General features: G+C 36.0%; 1 protein-coding gene and 1 pseudogene across 10 annotated transcripts in view; one reads left to right on the forward strand and one right to left on the reverse strand.

Moving 5' to 3' along the window:
* ERBIN (erbb2 interacting protein) overlaps positions 1 to 20739 on the forward strand; it is a 113723-nt gene that overhangs the window by 36462 nt on the left and 56522 nt on the right. For 9 of the 10 annotated variants that reach the window (XM_019652442.1, XM_019652443.1, XM_019652449.1 and 6 more), the window contains exons 2-3: positions 5197 to 5394; positions 7726 to 7843. In XM_019652442.1, the coding sequence (XP_019507987.1) occupies positions 5206 to 5394; positions 7726 to 7843 (307 nt within the window). In that variant the 5' untranslated portion in view covers positions 5197 to 5205. Of the gene's footprint in view, positions 1 to 5196; positions 5395 to 7725; positions 7844 to 20739 lie in introns of those variants that run through there. The other variant, XM_019652451.1, reaches the window with a different exon arrangement.
* On the reverse strand, positions 10424 to 11504 carry LOC109388060 (60S ribosomal protein L15 pseudogene; annotated as a pseudogene).

The raw sequence follows: 20739 nt of genomic DNA on the forward strand, positions 1-20739 counted from the left end.
TATCACACATTTTTGTTTGTTTTCTCTTGATTCACTGTTTCTCTTAAGTGTCCTTTGCTGGTTCTGCCTCTTGTTTTTTACCTATTTTTATAATATCTCAGGGTTCAGTCATTGGACCTGTTCTTTTTTCTGTCTACATTCATCTTATTTCATCTAATTTCATTGCTTTAAATGTCATCTCTGAGCAGTTGACTTTCAAATTTATATCCTCAGCTTGGATCTCTTCCTCGAATCTCTGAATACCCATATCCAACTGCGTACTCAGGAACCCACTAGGACATCTTCCAAACTAAAGTTTGTAAACACAAACTTCTCATATCTCTCATCTGCAACTGCTCTTTCCATAGTCTTATTCCATGTCAGTTTATTGGCAATTCCATTCTACCAGACTGTCAGCATATGGGGGAGTAGTATATTGTATGACAAAGTTAGTGACCATCTTTGCTTGCTACACACAAAGGTATTGATTGTGGAGTGTACTGTATGTAGAATTTGTGGAGAAGATCAAACAATTCAGTAATTCTAAACCATTTAGCATAGGGACAAATAGCCAGATATATTTAGGGTGACCCTCTAAAACTTGGAAACACATTTAGTAATATTACTGAATTTTTAAGAAACATGATTTATTTATGATGTGTATACTTTTAATCAGTGCTATTATTTTGGGTTTTAGATGATCTCACTTTGGAATGTGTTGACTACAGGTATAGAAAATCTAGCAATGGTTTAATAGGCAAAAAGATTTGGTTTTCTTATAAACCAAGAAATCCAGAAGTAGACAGTTAGTTGGCACTGGTTCAGCTAATTCTAACAGCACCACTATTAGAGACCCTGAGACCCACAGCTTGTTTAGCTTGTTTTGTGTTTCTACTCTGTCAGCCTTATTGGTTGTGGTTTTTAATCGTGCTTGCTGTTGTCTTATGGCTGGTTGGTTAGGATGGTGGTTATAGCAGTGGACACCACGTTCACATCTGGCCCTGGAAAAGGAAAGCAGATTTTTTCCCAGAACCAAACCTCATTCCACCCTGAAGCAGACTTCTGAGTATATGTCGTTGATTTTAACTGTGTCATCCATTCGTTATCTCCTATCCACCCTTCTTGGAAAGTTCAAAAGTGGGTATTTTAAGTGGGTCTGTTACCACCCTAGAAAAGAATTCTGGCAAGGAAGAATTTGAAAAGCCAAATGAACAGTTTCTGCCCCATAAAACCACCAAAACCTACTAAATTTAAATGTAATTGGTGATTAGAGTTCATTTTCTTGAAAAAAACTTATTCCTCAGTAATATCAAGTAATGGGATTTTAATGGTAGATTGAGAGGTATTTATTATTTGATATAGAGGAGGGGTCTCCATAGTTTACAAGTGTATTAAAAGCGATCCAGTGACTGGTTAAGAAGCTAGCCATTTATTTAGAAGTTAGCAAAGTTGTGTATGTCAGTTTACACTGGTGAATTTTTGAGAATTTTAATTTACATTTTGAGGTAAATAAGAAATGAGACGAGATGGTCCTTAAAGTCATAAATCTATCTATCTATCTATCTTTCTTTCCTTCCTTCCTTCCTTCCTCCTGCCCTCCCTCCCTCTCTCCCTCCTTCCCTTTCTTCCTTTTTTTTTTTCATATAATGTTGGTTTAATTAAGAAATAACAGAATAACGGATATAAATTCAGCCCAGTGGTAAGTGGCTTTAATTTCTTTTGTTAGCAAGTGTTTTGACTTATTATTATGCCTTTCTTCTTGGCTGTCTCTTCTTCTTCCACTTGATTAGAAAATTTTTACATCTGTGTTAAAGTCTGATTTAGAAAGTGGCTCTTACTTAACACAACACTAAAATTCTAATTAGCAGTCTCCCTTGTTGATCACTTCCTGTTCAGACCAGGCTGGTTTACTCCCTTTCGTTTACTTCCTTTGTAGTATTGTATAAGAGAGGATCTTTTTGGGTGTTGTTACTCATTTATTTCTCTTTCATGTGGTACATTCCTCCTCTGCCCTCAGTAATTTAAGGTCCCCCTCCTTTCTTATCAATTGGCAGTTTTTAGTCTGCTAAACTGGGGTCCATTTTTGTTTGGAGTTGAGTCCCACTGAATTTAATCTGAGGTCTAAACTCTCTTCACAGCCTCTGTCCAGGAATTTTTATTTGAGATGTGAACTCTGCAGCTTCCTAGCGCTAAGCACCTAATTCCTTTCCTGAATTCATTGTCTCTTCTGACAAGCTCTACAGTCTGACCATCTGTCTACGACATGATCTATTTATGATCTTCACTACAGAAAAATCTTGGAAGTTCTTTTACCTTCATTAATGATTACTCTGCCCTGTAAATTGCCTTCCACCTCAAGTGCCCTGCACAGATGTTAACATCTAAAATAAACTCTTTCAAATCACATATATTTGACTTAATGTTTCATGTCCTTTATTCGCAGAAATTATAATCCCAAATCCATTACGATTTTTGGAAAATGGATTTTTAGGCCATATCTTCCATGTTCTTAGATACCATCTTATTATATAAATACAAGTATATAGTAGTTGTAATTTATATGATGGACCAGAGTAATATTGGGTTGTTGGAAAAGTCATGACGCATTTTTGCAATGAAAAACAAGAAAAAAATACATCATGACTTTTCCAATAACCCAGTAGTTTGAGACAGCTCACCATGTTGCCCCATAGAACAATCTGCAGTGATAGAAATGTCCTGTATCTTCTCTTATCCTATATAATGGCCATAGCCACATGTGGCTCTTGAGCATTTAAAATGTGGTTAGTGAAACCAAGAAACAAGATTTTAAATTTTATTTGGTTTAACTTGAATTTTAAGGTTAGAATGCCACCTGTGTCTAGCCGTTACCATATTGGACAGAACAAATAGAGCTCTTTCACATAGTTCTTAAGTGTCCTTCTAACTCATTATCAGTTGAAGTCTTAGAATATCTTGAACAAAAACTTTATGTTCATTTTTGGAATCTTTTTTATTATCTCATGAACACATAAGTATAAGCTAAATTCCCCTTTAGCAATTAAATGCCTATTAAATCAATAAAACTGCTTATTCTTACCAATAAAACACATCTTCATATAAACATAGATTTTTAATAAGCATTCAGTAAACTTTTCTGGGTATTTGTTGACCAAGATTTGTATTGTTGTTTTTATTGAGGTATTAATTAACTGTAGTAACTATCCTGTACATTGCATCCCCATGAGACAAAGATTTTAAGTGGAAACAATTGATGTTTGACATCATAGTGTAGGAGAAGAAAAATTTTTCCTCAGCCCTCTTTGGGTCCCTGGCTGGGTCTGAAAATTAAACTAACAAAGATAGATTAACAGGAGAAAAAGCATATAAATTTCTGTAATGTAAAATTTAAGTGACATGTGAGCCTTCATAAGAAAATGAAGACCCAAAGAAACTGTTAAACCTGAGTATTTTTATGCTAGATTTGATGAAAAGTGGACAGTCATGTAGAAATATGATAAGTCAAGGAGTATGAGGCCAGTATAGTAAACTGGGAATTTAGCAAAGCCTGTTTGTTAGGATTCTTCTCTCTTTGTCTTCAAAGATAAGGCTGTTACTCTTTCCTCTTTATACAGGGAGGGCACCTGTCACCTGAGGGTTTTGTGACCTGATTCAGGGGGTGAAGGGCTGGGGAAGGTCAGATGGCCTTCCTGCTTCTGCTGTTTTCTCAAACTCCTTCAGTTTAAATAGTATACCAAGGTGCCATATTTTGGGGTGGTATGTCCTGAACCCCATCAGTAGTCCATTGTTGTAAATGCTAAAGAAGTCATGTAGTAAAGGCCTATTGATATTTGAATCATTTTGAGCACCTGAGTTCAAATATATATCGAGACACAGCATAGTACAGTAAGAGCACAGAATCAGTTTCTTTATGGAAAACTAGGGGTAATAATAGCACATTCCTTAGAAAGCTATAAGGGTGAAATGAGAATATGCATATAGTTTCTCAAAAGAACTTGTTAGCATAGTGCCTGACATGTGATTAAGAATGGTCAGATCTTTAAAAAGATTGCAAGGGAAATAATTATTCTATTGTTGATATATACTTTAAGAATACCCTATAATTAGAATTGGAAGTGTTAGAAGCAACGTGCCTTGCAGAGCCATATTGGAACCTGAGGCAAAAGAAAAAATTGGTAATATTGATCCTATTTTTATTTAAAAATTACCAATTTTGTTCATAAATGGATTGTTTTTAATGATTTTAATTTTTTTTTAAATATTGCATTAAAATATTTAATTTGATTACTGAGTTTTCTTGGTGCCTCCTTACATTTTGTGCCTGAGGCGTTTTGCCTCATTGGTTTCAACCTAGTCTTGGCCCTGCTTGAAGTAATCTAATACTATAACAGAGTCTTCTGCCTAGGGCAAGAATTTATCATTTTACAAAGAATTGATAACACTAATTAGCAGTCATTCTTATTTAATTGAAGTAGGCTTTTCTTGGCTAATATAATCTTAGCCTAGCTGGAATTAACCTGTGTACATACATTGTGTTCTTAATACAATGAGCCTTGAGAATTTTCACTAATACAGAATTGAACCTTTTTCCCAGTGAGTTTGAAATGATGAAGTCTGTACGTTACTGAAGCAAGTTTGTTCTCTAGTGTATAACCTTTAACAAATGTAAGACCTATAAACTTCAGCAAATTAAAAGACCAATACTTACTTGAAACAAAATATACTTGGCATAGATTGGAACTTTGATGTAGGGGGGGAGTCCAAGGAAAGTTAAAAGGTGATTGATTCTGATGGCTGGTTGGGAAGACCTGAAAATATCTTTGCATTCCCACTTCCTACTCAAAACTACGTAGCCGAGATCTTAATTAAGAAACAAGCAGCTCTTAGCCAGAAATTAAAGAAATATCTTTGTTGTATTACTGTTTTTCTTATTGAGGATGAGTAGACTCATAAAGCATGGTTCTTCTAGAAGCATACAAATGGTAACTTAACGGATCTTTTGTGAGGTACAGAAGTGCTTGAGTTTAATTTGAAATTCAATATATATAAATTTCTGTAGTACAGCAATGTTAAATGCATTTCATTGGGTGTAGGGAAGGGAGATATTTATCTATGATATATAAATTGTGATAAATGAATTGGAATAATCTGTTTTGAAAAATTGTTGGTTATAATATGTATGTTTTAACCAAATTTACTTTTATTTGAATATTGCAGTGTCTAAAAATGACTACAAAACGAAGTTTGTTTGTGCGGTTGGTCCCATGTCGTTGTCTGCGTGGAGAAGAGGAGACTGTCACTACTCTCGATTATTCTCATTGCAGTTTGGAACAGGTTCCCAAAGAGATTTTTACTTTTGAAAAAACTTTGGAGGAGCTCTATTTAGATGCTAATCAGATTGAAGAGCTTCCAAAGGTATGTTAATATGGTCTTTCAAGAATTGCCTGTGGTTATTTTTATGCCTCGAAATATGATATTCCCAATGTTGCCATAATGCTGCCGATATATATGTGTGCATTATTTCCATTTTGGTTTAATTTTATCTTAGGGTATGCAGCACAATTCAAATGTTTTTAAAATAGACTGTTTAACAGTTATCTTTTCAGGTTAACTGCCTGAATACTTGTGTAAATAACTTAAAATTTTCTATTTAATTACAGTTTGTTATAGCCACTAAGGGAGATAATAAAGCCACAATTTCTGCTGCCAATAGAATTAACTAAACAAAGAATTGAAATTAGTGATTTTTTTCTAGTTAGAAAACATTGATCTGTATTATTGTAATTGAAGATAAATTTGGTTTTTTTTTTAGTTACCACATCATAATTGTTAAACAGCTTTTTAGAGGTTGTATGGTTTCTGCCATTTCAGTTTGTTTGGAAACATTTTGGACCTTAACATTTCTGAAATGTGGAAACAACTAGAAGTAGGAAGTTAGTTTGTTGTCGTGAAACATCTCACATTATCAACTTCTTAGCTAAAATTTTTCTGTGACTACTTTTTCCCCTTAAATCGTAATCCCTCTTCATTCTCTGCTCAATTTTCTTTAATGGAAAAGGTGCAATAGCTTTAATTTAATTGTTAGAACTGTTTACCACCCAAACAGCAGTGTTTTCAAACTGGGTAGATACTCATTGGTGGCTTAAAAGTCAATTTAATACATGTGAAATTTCCAAATAACAAACTATGATTTGAACTGGCAAGTTTAGATAAGAAAAATATAGGATGCCCAGTTTAATTTAATTTAGAAATAAACAGCAATAATTTTTCAGCATACGTGTGTTATACAGTATATAGGACATTTACTAAAAAATTATTTGTTGTTTATCTGAAATCCAAATTTAATTAGGTATCCTGTATTTTATCTGGCAACCATAAGTATAATAGAAGAGAAAATAGAGTGTGTTGCATGTATCCATTGTTACACGAAATTTGCTTTAGATTTGTGTGTCTGTATACATACTGGATGGCAGTCTTTTGAAAATGGCATTTCTTTTGGTGGCCAGTAGTAAAAAATGTTGAAAGCCAGTGCTATCCAAAATTGTAAAGAAATCGGTATATGGCTATGGATAAAATTTTAAAGATTATGGGTTGCATGTGTATGAATTACTTCCCTGGGTTGAGATAGGATACTTTGTAATTTACTGTTTCCTTATATACTGTTCTTCAGCAAATGGTTTCTTTTCCTTAGCTAGTTCTACTAGAGATCATGGACGGCAAAGATTAGTCCTTTTCTCTAATCACAACCAGTAGGATCTCAGTCTGGGAATTGTGTTGAAAAGAGAGACGCTTGCTTTGATAGTGCAAATAACTGAATCACTTATCATACCTAACAATTTTCCTTTTTTGGAAGAATGTTCCTCTTAAATAGGGCTTATTCAGTGTCATTCTGACAAGTTTTTTTTTCCCCCCCTAAAGAACAGCTTCAGATTCATAGCAAAATTAAGAGAAAAGTATAGAGATTTCCCATATACTTATTCTGTCCTGAAACTTACATGGCCTCCACCATTATTAACATATCCTACCAAAGTGGTACACCTGTTACAATTGATGAACCTACGTTGAAAAATCATAATCATCTGAAGTCTGTAGTTTGCATTGGCTTTACTCTTGATGTACATTCTGTGGGTCTGGACAAATGTATAATGACCTGTATTCATCATTATGGTATCATACAAAAGTATTTTCATTGCCCTAAATATCCTTTGTGCTCCGTACAGTTTTCATGGCATGGACCTCAGAAGTGGTCCATTAACTTACTGCTTTCCATTAAATACATTTTTAGACCACATTTTATTATTGTGATTTTAGCATTACTATATTTGCTCCCTTATTTATTTTGTCGTCCAAAATCAGAATTCTACATTTTGGGTCATTTTAAATCAGTTGTACCTATTTGAATTTAATTTACATAAATGTTCATTTTGGACTAAAGATGCTTGCAATATAAGCTCCAAAGTATACATATTTAACAGCTACTTATTTTTTACTACGTCCATCAACAGAGAATACAACTGTATGCTTATTTTTATTCTCTATAAGTGCATTTTGCTCAGGGCAAAATGTAAGGATGTAAATCATTCTGAGCAGTTCAATAGCATAAAACAATAAGAGATCTTTTCTAGTGTTTGTGTAGGTAAAACTCATTCAGTTTTAATGATACTATACTGTTTGTATAAAGGTTAATAAATGAAATATTTAAGGAAAGTTAAGTAATCAAAATCCTTTCCTCCCTTCTTTCAATAGCAACTTTTTAACTGTCAGTCTCTACACAAACTGAGTTTGCCAGACAATGATTTATCAACATTACCAGCATCTATTGCAAATCTCATTAATCTCAGGGAACTGGATGTCAGCAAGAATGGTAAGATTTTTTTTTTTCTCCCTACCCTTTTGTACTTGGGAACATATTATATTATTAAGATTTCAGTTGTGTTTAACAAATAAAAATATAAAATTAAAATGTCAGATTATAATGTATTTATTGTATTAGCTTTCATACATATAAAATTTATATAAGTGATTTATGAGAACATAAAGCAAGGTAGAGAGTAAGTGTAGAAAATTTTAATTGACCTTTTAATTAAAATGCTGTGATACATGCATGTACATGTTCATATATCCTTAAATTTACTTATTTTGTAATTCACTACCCTGTTTGTAATGAGGAAGTAGTAACAACTGTAATGCCCATTGTAGTTTTTTAATAATTTATATTTCAATTACAGTTGACATACAATATATTAGTTTCAGATGTACAGCATAGTGATTATATATTTATATAACTTACGGAGTGATCATTCCAATAAATCTAGTACCCATCTGACACCATGGAGAGTTATTACATGACTATTGACTGTATTCCAAATGCTATACATTCCCATGACTGTTTTGTAACTACCAATTTGTACTTCTTAATCCTTTCACCCATTCCCCAAACCCCATCTTATCTGGCAACCATCAAAATGTTCTCTGTATCTATGGGTATGTTTCTGTTTTGTTCATTTATTTTGTTCTTCAGATTCCACATTTAAGTGAAATTATGTGGCATTTGTCTTTACCTGACTTACTGCACTCAGCGCAATATCTTCTAGGTCCATCGATGTTGCAGATGGCAAGAATTCATTCTTTTTTATGACTTAATAATATTCCATTATAGATACGTACCACCTCTTTATTCATCCATTAATAGGCAACCAGATTACCTCTGTTTCTTGGCTATTTTAAATAATCCTGCAATGAACATATGGATGCACATGTCCCTTCAAAGTGGTATTTTGGGTTTCTTTGGATAAATAAGGCTTATTGGGTCCTTTTTTGTCTCTTGTTATAGTCTTTGTTTTAAAGTCTGTTTTGTCTGGTATCAGTGTTCCTACCTTAGTTTTTTGGGGAGCTTTTTTTTTTTTTCCATTTTCATCAACTGTCTTTTTCCCATCCCTTTACTTTGAGTCTGTGTGTGTCTTTCAATCTGAAGTGAGTCTCTTATAGGCAGCATATGCAATGGTTTTGTTTTCTTATCCATTCGGTTACACTATGTCTTTTGATTGGAGCGTTTGATCCATTTACATTGAAAGTAATTGTTGATAGATATGTAGTTATTGCTATTTTGATATTCATGTTTTTTATTTTTTCTTCTTCTTAAAGAAGTCCCTTTAATATTTCTTGTGATACAGGTTTGGTGGTTATGAACTCCTTTAGCTTTTTCTTGTGTGGGAAGCTCTTTATCTCACCTTCAGTTTTATTTTATATATAAAAATGTACACAGATGTATAAAATTTTGTGTGTATTATATATATATATATATTAGTTTAATAGATATTTATTTATTTAGCTGAATGTCCTCTACACACAAAATAGATGGTTTAAGATTTTTGAGTGGAAAAGGATTTAGGTTTCAAGGTTTTATGAGTGTGCTACATGTTTTCTGGAAATCATTTAACTGAGCCTTTTAAGACCCCTATAGAAAACAGAAAAATTGGTTCAAGGGAACCAACAATTACACTGTGTAATCAAACCTCCTACTCTTGTCAGCAAACACAGAATTAGAAATTGTGGCCATTCCTCTTCTGTATTTCCTACACACACTAGTTCACTCTGGGAAACAGGAGCATAGTCTGTTGGAAAACATGAGGCAAACAGAATGTGGTGGTATGCTTTACCAGTAAGGTGAGCATAACTGATGGCCTGGAAATTTTGTGGAAGGGTAAGGATTTTGAGGGTAGTTTGAGTAGGGATTTAAAAAATAACTAGACAATGCATAAGGTTAGATTGGAAACCATGAATTTGTATTGATACCAACTACATGACTTTTCTCAGTAGCCTAATGGGAGTGGATAAAGTAGGTTGACCCAAGATGACTTTTAAGACTGATTGAACTAAGCTAATGAAATGCTTTTAAATAAAGCCAACCATAGTTTTTCCCTTAAGGTGGCTAGATAGCTCATAATCGTCACAAATTAACACATCCACCTTAAGATTAATAATTCTCTTCTCATTTACTTTATTTCAATTTCCTCAGTTTCAGTATACACCAATATATTGGGTTGTCAGAAAAGTCATGATGCATTTTTGCAACGAAAAACATAGAAAAATATTTCATGACTTTCCCAACAACCCGATAATTACCATTACTGACTGCTTTGCATGAAATTCAGTATTCTACAGGTCTCATGGAGTCATGGGATTGAACCAGGAGCCTCCACCTTTTGTGATCTTCAATAGTAGTATTGTGGAGACGAAGCCAGTTTTGTGTAGGTTAACCAGGATTTGTTTCATTTGTAAGAGAATTCCATTTGTAAGAGAACTCCCTTGCAACAGGGTTGTTTAATTTTCCTAATAACAGTGGCATTCTTTTAACTTTTCTAATTTCTGAACCAGCAGTTATGTAAATAGAATATTGGGTTAAATCTAAAAATATGAGCCCCATAGTCAATTTCATTTTTCTGCATGATCATGAAAATGGATTAGTATATCCTTCACGTTTCTAAGCAAAATTCAATTTAAAATGACCTTGCCAAACACCAAAACTCAGCCCCTTGAGAGTAAACCAACAGCATTGCATTACCCCAATAAAGCTGTAGTTTTCATCATAGGCACTAGCAAGTCTACATGGCTAGTTCTACCCTCCTCTTTCACAGAATTTGTTTTTCATCTATTATACCAAACAGCATTTTAAACACTGACATAGAAACTCCCTATTAAGGTACAGCAAAGACAAAAGTATTTATCTTATGAGAAACAAAGTAGACCATCACTTATAGTCTTCAAACATTATTACACTTTAACTTTCATAATTTGACAATGCGTTCATGGAAGCTACCTGCAGACAACTAGTTTTAACAGACAACACTTTTAAGCAAACATAACTGTCCTAAATTGTGTATTAGGTAAGCATTTCACAAACATTACTCATATTAGCGGTATTATTGGAGCTGGAGAATATTGTGTCTTCTCCACGCCACACGGCGAGAGCCACCAGCAGTATGGTGGAACTTGGGGTCCTTTCCAAGGCCACAGCTCTTGCAGCCTGCGGATGTCAGCCCTCACATCTCCCTGTGCTGTGAACTGGTTTGGTGGTCTACTGGGTGTCAGGATTCTGTCTGCTAGCTTTATGGGATGGATTAATGAGGATAACCTCAAAAAATTTGTATGTTGAATCTTCAGTAACCCAGTAAGAATTCAGGACTCTTAGAACCCACAGTCATATCCAGCTTGCTCCTCAGCAACGAACTGAAGGTTTCGAGCAAACTTGAGTTGCTTAACACTGTGATGGACAGGCTTGCCATAGGTTGCACCCTTAGGAACTGGGCATTTGCGGCCACTACAGCACACACGAACCTGATATAGAACATAAACTTGCTTGGCCTTGTATCCCAGCCTGCGCGCTTTATCGGGCCAGGGGGGCAGAGGGCCCTGTGGAATGCAGAGAGCTGTCAATATTGCCTGCAGTGCACCCTGAGAAGAAACCACATTACATTGGACTGCTTCTTCCTCCATATTTCCTGGATGTACTTGTAAACGCCCATCTTGGCTTACCTGATGGCTGCGGCCAGACAGAAAGGCTCTCCTTCAATTTTAAATGATAGCTTTGCTGGGTAGAGTAATCTTGGTCATAGGCACTTTCAATGTTATGTGCCAATCTCTTCCAGCCTGCAAAGTTTCTGTTGAGAAATCAGCTGACCATCTTATGGCAGCTCCCTTGTAAATAAATGTCTTTCTCTTGCTGCTGTTAAGATTCTCTCTTTGTCTTTAACCTTTGCCATTTTAATTATGATGTGTCTTAGCGTGGGCCTGTTGGGTTCATGTTTGGGACTCTGTGTGCTTCCTGGGCTTGTCTGTTTTCTTTGCCAGGTTAGGGAACTTTTCAGTCATTATTTCTTCAAATAGTTTTCTAATTCCTTCCCTCTCTTCTCCTTCTGGTACCCCTATGATGCAAATGTTGGTACACTTGATGTCTTTCGGAGGCCCCTTAAACTCTTTTTTTTCTTTATTCTTTTTCTTTTTGCTCTTCTTATTGGGTGTTTTCTGCTATCTTATCTTCCAAATCACTGATTCAGACCTCTGCTTCATCTAATCTGTTGATTCCCTCTAATGTATACTTTATTTCAGTTATATTATTTTCTGACTGGTTCTCTTTTGAAGTTCTGTCTGTTGTAGTTCTCCCTGAGATCATTGATCAAACTTATAACCAGTGTTTTGAACTGTGCATATGGTAGATTGCTTGTCTCCATTTTGTTTAGTTTTTTTTCTGGAACTTTGATCTGTTCTTTTACTTGGGACATATTTCTTTGTCTCCCCATTTGGCTGCCTGTGTTTGTTTCTATGTATTATGTAGGACTGCTATGACTCCTGGTGTTAGTAGAGCAGCCTTATGTAGTAGGTGTCCTGTGGGGCCCAGTGGCACAGTCTCCCTGGTCACCTGAGCTGGGTGCTGCAGGTGTGTCCCTTGTGTGGGTTGTATGTGCCCTCCTGTAGTAGTTAAGCCTTAGTTGCTGTTTGCACACCAGTGTGAGAGACTGACCCTCAGGCTGATTAGTTGTGAAGACTGGCTGTGACTACAGTGGAGTAACTTGTGCAGGAGTAGTATTTGCTTTAGTGGGGCTCTGGTGCCTGCCCAGTTTGCCTTTTAGGTGTGTCATCTGTGGAAGTATCCTGGTGGTGGTCTGCCACAGGCCAAGTTCAGCCTCCATCTGTGCCCTACCCTAGGGCCACCTGGCATGAGGCACGAAGAGATCCACAGATGTCTTCCACCTGCGCTGGGCTTGGAGGCACCTGGGAGATTCTAAGCTGTGGACTGAGGCCGGTTACCACTGGTGCCGGATGTGGGGCTACTTAGCAACAGGTACATGGTACACTGAGACAAGGTGCTTCTTGTTTGGGGTGTCTGAACCTTTGAGAGATTTTAGGAAAGTCTGCAGCATGAACCTAGACAGGCCGTATATGGAAAAGCCACTGGAAGTCATATGGGTAGGCCTGCTAGTTGGGTGGGTTTGGGGGCTCAGGGAATCACCAGGATGGGGTGAATGGTGTTAGCCAGGTTGGTGGAGAGTCAAGATATGGTGGCCACCTGTGTCTGCACACTGGGTGGGGGGACAGCTCAGCAAAGGAATAGTGGCTTCTGCCAGTACTTCTATCTGGGAGAAAGCTTCCCCTCCAGCTCTCACCCTGAAGCCAGACAATTTAGTTCCTCCCCATAAGTCCGTGGTGCTTCTCAAGGTGATGCTGCAGTGCTGGAGTCTAGAGCGAGCAAGTCCATTAGCAAGCAAGTCTGTGTGCGGGCACCCTAAGAGCAATTCCTGGGACTCCAGCTGCCTTCTGTCCTACTCTACCAGTCTTGCTGGTTTTCATAGTCAGAAATTATGGGACATCTCTTCCCAGCACTGGAACCCTAAGCTGGGGAGCCCAGTGTGGGGCTGGAATCTCTCCCCCTGCCGCCCCCAGTGTAGACCTCCGCAGCCAAGACATCCTTCCCAGTCTTCAACTGCCACAGGTTGGCATAGGGACCAGCCTTCTCCATGTCTCCACCCCTCCCATCAGTCTCGATCTAGCTTCTTTTTTTTTTTTTAAAGATTTTTATTGGGGCATTGGGGGGATGAGAACAGTGCCAGGGAATTGGGGGATGGGGAACAGACAAGTTGCTGTCCTTTTGTTCTTCAGTCTAGTTGTGGAGGACGTTGCTTCACTGACCCAACTTGGCACCATCATTGCGCTCTTTCCGGGCGAGGCAGATCAGTCGCCGGCTTCTGGACGGCCGCTCACGCTGGCTGCTGGCTACATACGCTAGCCCATGGCAACCCACTGCAGCAGGGGCTGCAGCCTATGCCGTCGCCGGCGACTCATGGCAGCCCAGCTCCAGGTTGAGCTGTTGTTCAGCATCTTAGCTGTAGAGGGCAGTGTCACTGGCCCTCATGTGGGATCTGAACCAGGGCCCTCTGGCGTCCCAAGCCAGTTTTTAACCATCATGCCACTCAGCGCCACTCAGCCAGCCCTCTAGCTTCTTTATATCCTTAGTTATAGGACTTCTGTTCAGCTAGATGTCAGGCGATTATCAATGATGCTTGTTCTGTAGTTTATTTGTACTTTTGATGTGGTCATGAGAGGATGAAAGCAGAGCACTTACCTGCTCTGCCATCTTGACCAGAAATGTTACGTCCATTGTTGATTACACAATTTGATATAGCCATGAGAGTAGAGCGTAATGTAGCTCCATCAATAATGACATGAAGTATTTACAATGTAGTGTTAAAGGGTAAAATATATATATATATTGCAACATTATAAATGAAATGAACATTGGCAAATATTTATTGAGTGACCACTCTGTACCAATTATTTTATTGGGAGCTAGGATTACAATCCTAGAAGTAAAATGATATGGTCATTGTTCTCCTGGGATGTATAGTCTTTGCTAATTTTGATGTACATTGAAGAAAGTGGAAGATATATTCCAAAATGTTAAGGGCTTATCTTGGAATGAGAGAGAAGTAGACATTTGTAAATTTTAGAATGAGTATCAGGCACTTATAGCATTCAATGTATACAAAGCAATGAAATATAGTCCTTACCCAGCTATAATGACCAAAAAAATGACAGTCTAATAGTGGAGCCCATTAGTAACCATTAGTTCTATAGCTGATAAGTTGCTGAATGAAACAAGAATATACAACAGGAAGTACTAGCACAGAGCATCCTAGACCTAGGAATGTCAAGAAAGGCCTCGATGCATAAGGAGGAATTATTAGGTCAGAATGTTGTTCTGGCACACCAGTGTTTCCCCATCTTCTAGAATACTGACACATAGTAGTAAGTGGTCAGGAAGTAATTGCTAAATTGCTAAATGAAAAAATGCAAAAGACAAGCAGGGCAAAAAGACAAGCAAGTATGCAAAATTAGTAAGAGATGGAATAGTATCGCCTGATACTAATAAACCACCACATATCAAATGCTACTGTATCCCAAGTATTAAAAGAAAGGTTAGTAAACGTAAGTACTATTTATCCGATTTTGAAATTATTAATATTTTTAGTATTCAAATGACCACTATTTTAGAGATGGATGAGTTCCATCTTAGGTTCTGAGAAAATTGGATTACTCCTAAATTTTTACTATGTAACATCTTATTATGTAAACCTTGAATAAGATGCTATAATAGTGTAACTGAGCTCTAGTATTCTCCCTTTAGGTGATTTTTAATGTGCCAGATACTGTTTTCATATTCATTAGCTGTATGCCCTGCTTGGAAGGAGGCAGGAAACATTGTGGCATATTTTATTTGTGTTTCAGCAAGCTATATTTAAGAGCATTTATTTTAAGATTCTTTACTTTCAGATTTTTTTAGTTTCTAATCTTTTGCATAGTTCTTCCAGTGTTTTTCAACTAGCCAGATAATATGGTTTAGTGATTAAAACACTTTTTTAGGAGTAAGAATTGGCTCTAAACATTGCTTCTCTGTTTATTGTTTTCTATATAGTAAATTAATCTAATTTTCAGTTAGTCTATATATAATATTATCAATATTACCACTTCCCTGCCTGCCTCATGATACTACCAACTACATTTTGGACCATTCTGTGTATAGGAAGTGTATAAATTTAAGATATTACTATTTATCTTTATTTCTTAAGGAATTCATCTTTTTATCATTTATACTCTATGATAAAACTGGAGTGTTAATTTATGAATCTTAATTTTTCCTTCCCTTTCGTGTCTAAAGTTTTGGTTTATTGTTAACTTTTTAAAGAAATAAAAAGTTCGTCAAGCTGCTATCCCAAGCCACTGCAGATAGCAACTGGTGTTAGAGAAATTATCATCTGTTGTGTTCAAATGACCTATCTTTTTGAGAAGACTAATAGGGATGATGATTAAAACATTCTGGCAAAGTGATTGATAGGGAAAACTGGTGGGGAGGAGAGATAAAAGAAATGAAGACTATATAGTTATTAATTTTACTGTATGATCACACTGAAAAAAGGCCAGAAATTATAAAGCAGAGAAACCAGAAAAAGTAGCTCAGATCTTTCTATCTGATATGGGAATTCTAGAGAGGTTAAATAAAGCCTTTCATTTTGAGTCAAAAAGCCCAGGAAGAATGATTTGAAAGTTTGTGGTCAAAGCAGAAGTTCATTAAACCTGAGAAAATCTGATTTTTGGGGACAAACTACTCAAAGAAGTTAAATTAATTACAGGGAAATTACAGATTGCTGGGGAAGTCACTATATTTTTCCCTTGTGTTTTAAAATTTCTAAAATTGCTAATTTGCTTAATAGTTAATGTTTAAGTTGAGCTGTTTTAATACATTGATTTTTTTTTTTTTAAGATAATGAAAGAAGAAAAACTATATGTTATACTGACCTGGAACTTAAAAATTATTTAGACAGGTGATCACTGGTTCCTGCCAAGTGTGTTAACAATGTAGACTGTAACTCGGGTGTGCGTGCATTGTGCCTTGCCATAGTCCTTACCACTCCTGTGTTATCCTTGGTCCAAATCATAATCTGTTATCCACTGGTCATTGTAATCATTTGAGTTTCAAATTCCTGGTTTAGACTGTTTTGACTGGAACTCAGTGTTATATTCTGTATTGTTTATTACCATTGCCTTTAAAGTGCAGAAACAGTGAGGAACCACTATTAATTTACTTTCTACATTCAGGGTATTGCAGTATTGATGCCATCCAAGCAGAGATCACCAGGAACTCACACATGGTTGAAAAATTTGGGTTTATTATTTGATGCAGCAGGCAAAAACCCATACCACAAGGATTGAAGGGGGAAGTCTCAGAGGGTGTTAAAAAACTTATTATAGTGCTTGGCTTTTGTTTTGTGATTTGGGGGAGGGTTTAAGAACATGAGGGTTGCTGTGGATGGGATGCTGGCTGTCAAGAAATAGTGGTAATTCTATAATTGGTAATTTCAGACATGAGTACAAATTTGCTTTTGTCTTGATCTGTCATGGTCAAAAAACAGCCTGGTTCGCTGTCAACATTCTGTGAAATTGTTTAGTTCAACAGGAGAATACCAAGGCCTCCGTTTGAATGCCAGGCAGCTAGTTCATAGTAAGACCAAGGATAAGTTGTTAGTAACAGACCAACTCCTAGATGTCAAGGGGTATTTTCTCTCTCTCAGTAACATAGAAAGTGTTCTTCTGTACCTAATAAGAGAAATATGAAGAGGATAGCCACATTTTAGAATATCTAATCTAATGCTTCATTTTATTTAGTTTGAAGAAAAGTTTGTATTGTGGAAAATGATACAAGCATTATTTTGCATTAAATATAAACTTGTAGGAGTCTAATATAGAATTCTTGAAATTATTCACTCTCCATATATAATTTTAGATCAGTAGAACATACTATAATTTTTTGGTATTTTTCTCCTTAGATAGACTTTATCATGTACAAAAAATATTGTAGCTCTTGGAATAATATCTTTTATTAGACTATTTAAGACACTTTATGGACTTTAATCAAAGACAATGAAATGAGATATTTAGCTAAGTTTTAAAATGAAGCGGGGTGCTAAGGAGACCAGTACTTATAGAATGTCCTTCCCTCCCATCCTTCCTGTAAATGTGGAATTTTTTTTTTAAGTGTATGATAAGAATTATATACCACAACTAAGTTGGATCCATTCCAGGCATTAAAGGTTGGTATTTGAAAATTAATCAGTGTAATTCACCACATCAGTAGACATATAACTAACTTAACAATTCCATTCTTTGGTGCTTACCCAAGAGAAATGAAATATGTCCATAGAACGATTTTTTTAAAAAACAAAAGTTCATGGCAACTTTTTCATAATAGATCAAAACTCCTTTCTGTTTTGCCCTTTTCCTCCGTGCCTTACATCTGCTCTGAGAGTCCTAAGTTGCCACCAGATATCACTTAGGCCCTGCAGCCACCCTCACTAAAAAATATAGCCAATTTAGCAAAGCGGTGCTATTTCAATGTACTGGGGAAGTTATTTTAATGTATCTTCAATAGAATTATCACTTGAAACAAATTGTAGGTTGAAGGACTTATAAGAACTTACCTCCTGGCAGAACAAGATTCAGTAACCTTAAATATTTTGTATGTAAATGAATGAGAAAAAAAGAAAATTAGTGTAAAAATATGGATGTTGTTATTGGTATGTAAGTCAAATTTAGCAAAATGTTTGTTGTACAAAGATACAGTATTCTAGTTGCATGTGCTTAGAATAGAGAATTGAGTCAGCCTATTAGCAGTAATATAAGAAGCGCACAGATACTAAGATACAATGAAGTAGTTCATTGTATAAATGCCCTAAAGTGTATAATTGGAGTGTTTGTTAAATGTTAAGTTAAAAAAAAGCTTTGTAGATCAGTGGTACCAATTTTGGAGCTTGTAATAGGGTTCTCAAGTTTTTATTTTACCATTAAGAAAATTCTTATGTCCCTCATACCCTCCTAAAGCAACATCTCTCACATCTCTGTTACCATCAGTTTATTTAAAAATTACTTTTCAGAGCTGGCCGAGTGGCTCATTTGGTTAAGAGCACAAGTTCTGAGCCACAGGGTCGCCGGTTCGATTCCCACATGGACCAGTGAGTTGTGCACGAGCTGAGCTGCTGAGAGCATGTGCTCTTAGCAGCAAGGTTGCCGGCTTGACTCCCGGCATGGGATGGTGGATAATGCCTTCTACAACTGGGATTGAGGGACGGCGGCTTCACTTGGAGCTGATGGGCTCTGGAGGAACACAATGTTCCCCATCCCCAATACCCCAATAAAAATCTTAAAAAAGAAAAATTACTTTTCACTCAAAAGAAAAAGAATGATTATGAAGCCACTAAATTTTAAGACTTAGATGAAATGAAAAGTAAATTTTCAAAACTCAAGAAGTAGAAAACTGAAAAGACCAATGAATACAATATTAAATCGAATTATTAGTCAGAAAAACTACCAGGCTTACTTTTAGGGATAAGTTTGACTAAACCTTCATGAGATAGTATAATCCCTAAATTGTAAAGGCTATTCTAGAGATTAGAGAAAAGGGGGAAAGTCTGCAACTCAGCCTCTAAGAGTGATAAACTTTAATAATAAAACCATAATGATTGTTGAACTTGAAGTTCTGGGAATCCTCTGCTGGGATGACTGGAATGACTTTTCTGTACATCTCATCCTCCTTCAGGCTAGCCCAGGCATTGCAGGCATGCTCTCACAAAACAGGAAGAGGAACCTGAGAGCTGGTGGAAATTAGCCAGGGCTTTTTTGAACACTTGATTTCATCAACTCTGTTAAAGTTTCCTTGGCGAAAGCAGAACAGATGACTGAGCCCAGAAGCAGGATTAGGAATTATGCTAAACATTTTCATGGGAGGAGCTGGAATATCACATTGCAGAGAGTTGTATAGGGAGTGAGGCCATCGATGTAATAAATCTATCACACATACCTAGAACAGAAATTAACACAAACTGCAGTATGAACCAAATGGAGGAAAAGCACGAAACTATGGAATAGATCAGTAGAAGTGTGTACAGAAAAGAGTGTCCAGAAATATAACCATGTGAGAATTTTCAATATGACAGAGGTATCTCTACAAATCAATGGGATAAGGAAACCAAAGACTTTATAAGTGTTGGCACATTGTTTTTATATGGGAAATAGTAAAAATAGAGTTAAACTTTACAGTATATACTAAAATACAGGTGGATTAAGAACAGTAATATGAAAAACAAATTACTATTAGAAAATGTAGGAGAATATTTTTATGACTTCGGTATAGAAAAGATTCCTTATTTAACATATAAAAAGCACAGCAATAAAGGATCAAAATTTTGACATAACAAAATATATAAATAAAAATAATAGATGACAGGCTGTGAGAAAACATTTTATATGTTGGTGTTTTTAAAGACTGCTTATAAATAATTACAAGGTAATCCAATGGAAACTGCAGTGAACAAGGAGTTCAAAGAAGAAGAAATAAAAATAATGAGTAAACATAAAAATATATATTCAGTATCACTATAAAACATCAGGAAAATGTCTGGTTTTAATTTATATCTCTTTCTGGTGAACCCCTTACATTAGCAAACAAATAAAGACAATGTCAAATGTCAACAACAACTTGTATAAATAGGTGTTGTAGTATAAAAATTGGTATTGCCACTCTGGAGGAATTGGGAAATATCTAGTGACAATGATAATAACTATGCACCACGTCCTGTTCCAGTAGCTAACAAGAGAGGCAGAGGTTCTCTCCTCAGAGAACATGTATACTTAGTGGTGACTGCTAAACAAACTTCTAAAGATAGGTAAATGTACATTAGCCTGCTTAATATTGTCTCACATATCACTGGGTTTTGTTCACATTTTTAAATTTTGTTTTCACTCTATGTTTCAGATTGGCTAGTTTGTCTTGCCATGCTGTCTGGCTAGCTGAACTTTTCTTCTACAGTCTCTAATCTTATAGTTCTATCCCGTGCATTTTTCATTCAGATACTGTATTTCTTACATTTAACCTTTTCCTCCCCAGTATGTTGTTCATTTTGTTCCGTTTAAGAGCAATAGCTGTTTTAAAGCCCTTTTCTGTTAACCCTGTTCTCTGTGTTTTCTCTGAGTCTGTTTCCAGTGACTGAACAGTGGTAATCTTCTATAATGGAGTATTTCAAGCATTTACAAAAGTAGAGAGAATAATATAATAAACCGAATGTACCTCTCAGCCAGCTTCAACATTTATCAATATGTTGTTGTTTCATCTATACCTCCCACTTTGCCACCTCTGATTATTTTAAGCAAATGACA

Source organism: Hipposideros armiger, unplaced genomic scaffold (assembly GCF_001890085.2).
Source record: "Hipposideros armiger isolate ML-2016 unplaced genomic scaffold, ASM189008v1 scaffold_179, whole genome shotgun sequence".
Classification (NCBI taxonomy): domain Eukaryota; kingdom Metazoa; phylum Chordata; class Mammalia; order Chiroptera; family Hipposideridae; genus Hipposideros; species Hipposideros armiger.